The following is an 8,680-nucleotide window of genomic DNA, read 5'->3' on the forward strand; positions in this document are numbered from 1 at the left end:
GCTCTTAGCTAATAAGGAACCATCAAGACAGCAAATATGTGCACCCAACCCATTTAACAAATAGACCTGCTTTAGGGTGTGGGTGTGTGTGCGTGTGTAAGTTTACAGTAAGGAATACTGGATGGCCAGTACATACATTTATGCATTTTAAATTTAAAGTAACCACGGGCCCCAGTTAAGCTTTAAGTATAAGAGAAAATAAAAAAGGCCTCTTACAGAAAGCAATGACATGATTAGAATTAGGTATACAGCACTGCAACTCCTAATAACAAAATTAAATGATTGAGTAAATGCATAGATGACTTGCACTGCCCTCGCTCGGAAAATTCGACAGTCAATGTCAATTAACTCTGTGTTTTGTATATATGTGACTGCCCTATACATCAAATTCCCACTTACCTATTTACCTGCATGTTCAATTGACTGCATCCTAAATGATAAAGTGTAAAAAGCGGTGTCATGCGGCAATCACCTGCTGGCCAGCAAACGTGACCTGCACATATGGGTCAATGAAAACTTTTTTATCGCCAATCATTTTGGAGAAGCTGCCCATAAAACCATCATTCATGCTGGGAAGGTCCTCCGCTCTATAGATTCTCAGCAGGAACTTGGCCCATGGTCGTTCTGCTGGCATCCTCTTAGGAAGGAGTAAGTTCCTGTGTAAAAGAAAACCCTTTTATACTTTTCTAAGAATAAAGCAAACAAAATGCAGAATAATATAAAAGCAACATTAGGTATATCAGTATAGGAGCCATAATAAGGCTGGAAAAGGGATGATAGAGGAGAAATGTTTTAGCAATGGCTCACTTCTCAATGTCATCATTCTGACTGGTGACAGAGGGCAAACTGGCAATTCCCATAGGGTCCCCCTTCATCATAACGCTCAGCGTGCACTTTACATAGCCCTTAATCCCTGAGCGGGTGTCCTTAGGGTCTGTAAGTGGAGCCCATTTCTGGTAGAAACGGTGGTCTGCCAAGAGAAAAAAAAGGAGAGAGAGACAGAGAGAGAGAGAGAGAGAGAGAGAGAGAGAGAGAGAGAGAGCAAAAGCGAGAGCGAGAGAGAACTATGAGCTAGCTTCCTGAATGATAATTACAGCTAACATGCTATTCTCTATTGAGCCCTGCAATTAGCACACTCACTCTGATGAGTTAATTATCCTCATTTAACTGGACAGCATGATGTTATCTCAGTACAAATGTCATACATTTTTAGTGGAAATGGGACACAACTGACTGAGAAGTTTCTGTCCATGCTTTTCAAAGATTTTTTTAGGATATTAAACTGGTGTTTGTTAATAATTCATTTAGAATGAGTTAGCATACCTGGCTGGTGGTAGACTGTACTGATGTCTATTTTGAAGGAGCCAATGTGGGTCATCAGAAATGCAAGCATCTTTTTGTGAACAACCTGAAATATCAAATAAATGGTTTACTAGAGTGTCAACTATTTAAAAAAAGCTTAATTTTAATGTATCTTTTCACACTAGTATTCACTTACAGAAATTTGAATAACTTTATCGAAAAGCACATCTTGGAACTCCTGAAACTCAAACAGAAAGTTCTGGAAGACAGTAAAAGCATCATAAACATAAGCTATGGTCTGAGTTGAATTGTTTCTATAGATGGGCCTCTACATTTTAGAAGTCATATACCTCATTAAAGAATGGACAATTGGTGGATTTCTGGGTGAGTGTATGTTTCTTCTCATCTCCTATTGTGATGTACACAGCGGGGTTGATGTTTACACCCACCAACTTCTGAGCCTCTATTATATTGACATTCACCTACAGCAGAATACCAGATAAACATGAAGATTACATCCTCTCATCCACTACATTCATACAGCACATCTTACAGACAATTTTATGTACAATCTATCAGACAGGAACCACTTGAATAATTTAAAGCACATCAAACATTTAACAATCGTTAACAAACGTTTAAAGCACAAACATTTCAACATTTTTAAACAGACTTTTGGACTTTATGAACTTGTGTTTGCAGATGGGAATTATATAATATTATAATATATTTATTTCCTCTTCCCTATTGCATTCTAACTTTTTTAATTCTCAGAATTACAAATTAGAGAATAGTATAATTTTAATAATAATAGTCTTTCCTTGGGGCAGTTTTGTTCAGTGTGGTTTACTTTTACATTTATATAATAGGATTAGGTGTTAGAGCTTCTGCATGTGCTGATGAGATCTTCAGGAACTCACCTGGAAGGACTTGACCTTTGGGGCAACAGCAAGTTCATGCTTCGATAAAGGTGCACATCGGCTAAAGAAAATAAATATGTGTGAATATTGAGAGGAAAATTTGTAGAAGTAGTCAAATAAGAAGACGAGACAATTTTTTCAAAACCAGGCTTAATGTGAAAAGAAATGATCCGCTTATAAACGTTATCTGTAACATGGCACTAAAGATGTGGTTGTACCTTATAGATGCCAGTGAGGATACAGTAATCATTAGAAATTAAAAGTGAATTAACAGCTGGTTAATATCCAAATTGTTGGCTAGTCATAATTTGGATTTGTCTTGCATGATGATGTAATTAGCTATTAATATGATTTACATGGTATCATCCTTGGGTTTTTAAATACTAATTGTTAATCATCAGCTTAATAGTTCTTGTCTTCTGAATTTTCAGAATGTACACTTTAAAATGGGTTGACTGTTAGTACAACATTCTGCAGAATACCAGTAAAATCCAATATTACATTATAGCTGGTGATGTAGAATGTGGATGACAAAATGTAAAACTTAAACCTTATTCATTTTAGACCCACAAACATATAGCATAATGAACATTATGAATTTTATATGATTGTCAAGCAGTACAATCTGTATTAATATCAAATAATTATAATAATTTCAGCAAATATTTGTTATAAAACTGTCTATACATCAATATAGCTTCTAGTATCGTTTAATTTAATTTAACAGAAATGTAAATCTACATTTGAAAGGCTTTTTAATGAGCTAAGCAAATTTATGAGTAAAAGAACCCATCAGGTCTCACATATCACACGACACCTGATAGTGAATTCACTTAAACAAATACATTATAATAAACTGTTGTGAAATACCTGAAGATGGGGGTAAATGTAATATTGGTACAATCCATGTCTGAAAAATCATAATCATCATCATCGTCATCATAATCATCATAATCATCTCCATCTTCATTGTCGGTCTTTACCAAACTACGGCCAAGTGCCCTGGCTTCTCGATCTTGCTGCTGTGGCCGCAAGTTTCTGAAATTCAAATTAATCATGACAATTTCAGAAGCATGCAAACCAAATGCATGGTCTGACAAAAATATTGAATAGCAATACATACCCAGGTTCAAGAAAGCCAGTGTTTCGAATCACAAGGCCAGTTCTATATAGATAAAAAACAGACTCAAAAAAAAATCATATTCACATTTGCTTTGAATTTGTAAATCATATAGACAGATGAATGGATGATAAATGGATTGATGTCACTCACTCATCGGTATCCTCTACCCTAAGGAAGTCTTCACTAGTCCAGTCACCAGCTGCACCTTGTAAAGGGTGGAACCTCACATCCAACTCAACATATATCTGAAAACAAAAATAGAAATCCAATATTAGGATGTTTTAAAGACAAAAAATCATCAAAAAAATAAATATATTATACCACTGTCTGTTACTAACACAGGTGCACTTAAAACATGTTTTAGTCATCAGGTGCAAGAAATTTTAGAACCATCAGTAATGAGAGCTGTGTGAGCAAATGGAAGGATAATAGCTTTGCTGAGCTCTTAAGCAACTCACATCAGTCAGACTGTGGTTGCTGTCTGTAAGAGGTTCCCTCAGGACCAGTCTTCCTGCTGTCACCACATGCTGCAGACTAATCACCAGCTTCCCCAGCAGTCTAAAAATCAAACAACCATGAGACATGAATCATAACTTAAATAATGGTCAAATGGTTGCCATATTTATTACTTCACTGAGAAAACAGCAACAGTTTGAGACAGCATTATATAATTTCACACAAATGGATCAATACATATACTCTCACCTGTTACTGAACATCTTGCTGCAGTTGTACACACTAATGGAGAGCACTTCATCCTTCAAGATTTTCCCATAGTGTGGCCATCTGAAGTGCTAGACAGTCACAGATGTCAGAAAATAAAGTGCAGGAACAGTTTTTGTGACCAGACAGGCCTGCTCATTAACTCATTATGCTTTATTCTAGTGGTTTTACAAAAAGTGTCAATGCATCATAGCAGGGTTTAATAATGACTACAGTAAAAATCAAAGCAATCACTTATGAAATATAGTGATATTTAGCCAGTTATAAGCCTGAGGGCAATTAAATAACTCAAATGAAATATCATTACAATTTGAACAAAATTAGGAAAATATTTTGCTGTTAAATTTCTGAATTGTATTAGACTGAACGTCTTTATACATTTTTTATACAGGTGGGGCACTACTGGTGGTACTTCAAATAACATGTTTTACATTAATTTGCACATTTATAGTACAATATAGTTTCTACAATATCAGCATATTCACAGGAATTTTGCAAATGGCATAGCCCATGTAATTAAGGCTAATGGTAAATGGAATAAAAATAGTTTAACTGAGAAAAGTATGCTTGCTGTTTTGATGAGTATTTCTGGTATTATATGTTACATTTTACTCAGTAAGGTCTCCCTTTATTTTTATAACACTGATAACAGGAACTACAGGACACTCAAGACCATTGAATTTATTTTAAAAGAATGGCATATTTTTCATTAATAAGCCAAAGATTTGAAACATTCTGATATCAGTGTGGTATAGGACAAGAAAAATCCCAGGGTGAGTTACTGTTATGAAAAATAAACCACTGCAGGGTGTTCAGAGTAATTTACTTTGTGCTGGTCTGCATCGGACCTCCTCATTGTAGACTATTTTTCTATAACTGCACACCACGTATTGTTTTACTCCTTTCATACCAGAGTTTGAATATGTGGAACACTAAGGATAAAAATGTTCGAATGGACCCAATAAGTATAAAGGTATATTTGAATAGCTGGATGATTTATCTACACTTTGAGAATAACAGGGTCACTGGAAATGCTTCCTGTTTGCCACAATAATTCTTGCTTTATAGCAAAAGTGAGTACCTTCTTGTAATAACTGCCTTTAGATAAATGCTGCTATGTCACATGCTTTATATTCTACATATATAAATAACAGAATAGGCTGAGTGAGCAAAACATGCCATATTTGTAATTCTGCAAACAAAATGTTTTTTTCATTTGACTTGATTTTCATTTTAATTTCAGTAAATGGTAAAATCTCAACATTTGTTAACACAAGTTAAATTTTAACTCCAGATAAAGACACTAGCGTAAATATTGCACATTCATTCCTGAGAGCATGCAGGGCGCTGGCCATTTATTGATATGGGCACGCACTAACTAGAGGTGCCTTGAGTGACTAATCCGAGAGGGAGCGGTTTGTGTGAGGAACAGATCCACACCTCTCAACTACCAAACGCCAAACACTGAAACTATTAAAAACGTAGTACAAATGAGAGAGGAAGGCCTGCTGTCAAACATTTGTTTTTTTTCCATCTATCTTTGTTTGGTTATATAATACAATCAATTATAAAACCCCTAAATTATGCTAATTATGCCTGAACTATTATATTACTGTTGAGGTGCATTATTGCATAAAAATCCAAATGTTTTAGCATAATTGTTTTTTAAATAAATCGAGAAGTACCATGCATTTTATGAAGTGAAACAGAGAATTAATAAGTGGCTTTATATTGTCCTAGTCACACAACTTCACAATAAATTTCACAATCACACAGGCTTGAAAGCTTACAGCAACATGTTTTCCTTACCTCATTAAAAATCGCTATGTTTTCACATTGGAGAATCTTGGTTTTGTGAGTAAAATCTGGGTAATGAACAACATTTCTTTTAAAAATCACATGGAATATCTCAATTCAAAAGAAAAAAATATGAACACACAGACAAGATCACTGAGCATCATAAGCCATTGTTACAATCAACCCCACAATAAAATCCATAAATCAATTTATCAGGACATATTCCTGCTTTTAAAAAAAAGAGAGAAAAAAGCTTCCAGGCAGCTGCTTACCTCTAAAAGACAACTCTACTTTTCGATCATATTTCCCAGGTAAGTTTGAAATCTTCTTTAGCACGATAGCAATAGACATGTTTCAATGTTGTCGATCGCGTTTCTTTGATTTCAGTCCTGTAAATTTCCTTGCTCTTCCTGTCCTAAGTTAACATTTTGCTTCCATGAATCTAATCTGTTCATTTGAGAATGCTCAAAATAAACTTTATTATTGATTGGAGTTTTGGTTGTCCTGAGGCGGTAAAAACCCAAGCTGCTCTGTGTAGTGACTGAAAACCAAGAAAGTGTACAGAATATGAAAGGCTTTTCCTCTGCTCAGGTGTGGAGCTTTAGTTTCCCCACTGTTTGCACATGGTAATGTGGCAGGTAGGAAGTGCTAGATATGACGACATAAGGATCAACAGATGACTGAACTGGAATCTTTGTTTTGTTGTTGAACAGAGCACTCCTTAGAATTAAGTAAATGAAAGATTAAAAATTATGTTAATGAGATTTTATGCAAAGTGGAAAAAAATTTAGAGTAAGCAAACAAGACAAAGGCATTAAATTCAATTAAGCAGTTTATTGATTTTATATGTAAAAAACAAACAAACAAAAAAACCCTAGAAATAAAAGCTAAAAGGCACAAGCTGATAACTGGTCAACGTGCAGACGTTAACTCCCGCTGATAATGGCATTTTTGCTCGCATGCATAGAGAAAATAAGTGGGAAGTATTTATAAAAAAAAATAATAAAATAAAATCTATATGCAACTATAAATCAGGCATCGGAATATCTTGTGCGCGTGTAAAAAAATAAACGTTGTGTAGAGTATTTGACACTTTGTTTAAGGCATTTCGTGCTGCAAACATTCGTATATATGGTTGGGAAAAAATTAACTAGTAATTGATGTATATAATTGCATTCATTACACAGTGCTGGGTTTCAGTTCTGGTGATTTTTTTTGTGAAAGTGCATAATATGTGCTACACAAAAAGCTGGTATTTAAACACATTTTACTTTAAAGGATATTAGACAGGAAGATTTTAAAAACACAAGGAATCTTTCAAAACCTAGAGTGGCTGAGAAGTGCAACAAATATTTAAAAATATATTAATCCAATTCCAAAAGCAAATTGTGAACAGTGGTCATTTAGCATAAAACCAAGTGCATTAATATAAAGTAAGGAATTTCATAAGCTCTGAGGTTGGCTTTAGGTTCTACTAAACTTTCAAAAGTGGTTGATGTGCAGAACAGTCATAACTATGATCATATAGGGATATATAAGTTCAAGGCTCGCTTGAATGCTGGAGTAAAACTATTGATTAATTTATTTATCAGTTGTTTTATTTTATTTTTGGAGCAGTCCTACTACAAAGAAAGAAAAATATATACTTCTGACAATGACTAACATACTTTGTGTTTAATGTCAGTGCTTTGTCATGACTTAAATATGATCAAGTCTTTCTTTTGGGTAACATTTTATACTATTATTTATACTATTATATACTAATATTTATGTTTATATAAAGCCTTTATTGGTTATTCTTATTTTTGTCTTATAGCTCCTTTACCCTTGTTTCGGTCATAATGCTGACCTAATTAGCTAGAAATAAAAGGTACTAGTAGTTTGTATAGGATAAAATACAGACTTTATAAGTCCAGGGTGTGAATGTGTAGCTTAAAAGTATGAAATAAATATAAAACATGTTCTTTGTTCCATGTGCATAGGTGTTATAAAATGAACTGAAGTACTTTAACTTTGAATTAATGTTTAAAATTGTTACATTTAATAGTTTATGTAAATTGTTTGCAAATTAACTGATTATTCGAGATGTCTGTTTCCCTGTTGATCTATAAAACAAAGCCAGAGTTCTTAAATGCAGTGAAGTCTCTGATTTGTCTCTTTTCTTATTGCATTTACAGCATTTGTTTATTATTCAAAAACAAACAATGTTTACTCTAGAACAGGGAACATTAGTTCATACTAGTACCCTTTATCGCTAGCTAACGAGGTCATCGTTATTACTAAAACCAGTGCAAAGGGGATATTAGACAAAAATAAGAGAATAACCAATAAAGGCCTTATAGTTTGTAATAGCATACACATCCATAACCAGTCATTAACAAAAGCAGATTTTAGTCATTACCTATTGGCAGATTTTTGATCTCCTTAGTTGTTACCTTCTTTTGTAAAAAGCACAAGAGAAATCTAATCTTGTTCTAAACACGGCATACAGCTGAAGAAAATTAGAGATTTGCTGTAACAAGATCAAGATGTTGTTTCATTAAAACATCCCTAAACTCCCTCAAAAATGCAGTTCCTGTACTGTGCATAATGTTGGGAATGAACTAATCGGTTCGGAACTAAACTTAAAAAGACCAAAGCTGGAGTTCCAAATAAATGAAGCCTGCAGCATTTTAAACGTTAACATTGCAACGCCCACAAAAATGTAAATGTTCATGAAGCTAGAATGGTGAAGGGCTAATTATAATCTAGTTATAAGAGCTATGTAGAGCACAAAGTAATGTTAAGTGTTCTTGAACATACATAATATTTTGCA

General features: G+C 34.1%; 2 protein-coding genes across 6 annotated transcripts in view; both read right to left on the bottom strand.

Moving 5' to 3' along the window:
• The window catches only part of fer1l4 (fer-1 like family member 4), a 39,040-nt gene extending 32,438 nt beyond the window's left edge, over window positions 1-6,602 (bottom strand). For both annotated transcript variants that reach the window (XM_046874741.1, XM_046874740.1), the window contains exons 1-13: window positions 6,138-6,602; window positions 5,878-5,933; window positions 4,051-4,139; window positions 3,804-3,903; window positions 3,496-3,590; window positions 3,346-3,387; window positions 3,093-3,260; window positions 2,223-2,283; window positions 1,653-1,784; window positions 1,499-1,561; window positions 1,324-1,408; window positions 808-970; window positions 473-656 (exon numbers count right to left, since the gene is read on the bottom strand). In XM_046874741.1, coding sequence (XP_046730697.1) covers window positions 473-656; window positions 808-970; window positions 1,324-1,408; window positions 1,499-1,561; window positions 1,653-1,784; window positions 2,223-2,283; window positions 3,093-3,260; window positions 3,346-3,387; window positions 3,496-3,590; window positions 3,804-3,903; window positions 4,051-4,139; window positions 5,878-5,933; window positions 6,138-6,216 — 1,317 coding nt within the window. In that variant the 5' untranslated portion in view covers window positions 6,217-6,602. The remainder of the gene's footprint in view (window positions 1-472; window positions 657-807; window positions 971-1,323; window positions 1,409-1,498; window positions 1,562-1,652; window positions 1,785-2,222; window positions 2,284-3,092; window positions 3,261-3,345; window positions 3,388-3,495; window positions 3,591-3,803; window positions 3,904-4,050; window positions 4,140-5,877; window positions 5,934-6,137) is intronic.
• An 82-nt stretch (window positions 6,603-6,684) lies between these two features.
• The window catches only part of cpne1 (copine I), a 30,167-nt gene continuing 28,171 nt past the window's right edge, over window positions 6,685-8,680 (bottom strand). For all 4 annotated transcript variants that reach the window (XM_046874749.1, XM_046874750.1, XM_046874748.1 and 1 more), the window contains one exon: window positions 6,685-8,680. This exon is cut by the window's right edge and continues 382 nt beyond it. The gene's annotated coding sequence lies outside the window, so the exon portion shown is untranslated.

Source organism: Silurus meridionalis, chromosome 19, assembly GCF_014805685.1.
Source record: "Silurus meridionalis isolate SWU-2019-XX chromosome 19, ASM1480568v1, whole genome shotgun sequence".
Lineage (NCBI taxonomy): Eukaryota > Metazoa > Chordata > Actinopteri > Siluriformes > Siluridae > Silurus > Silurus meridionalis.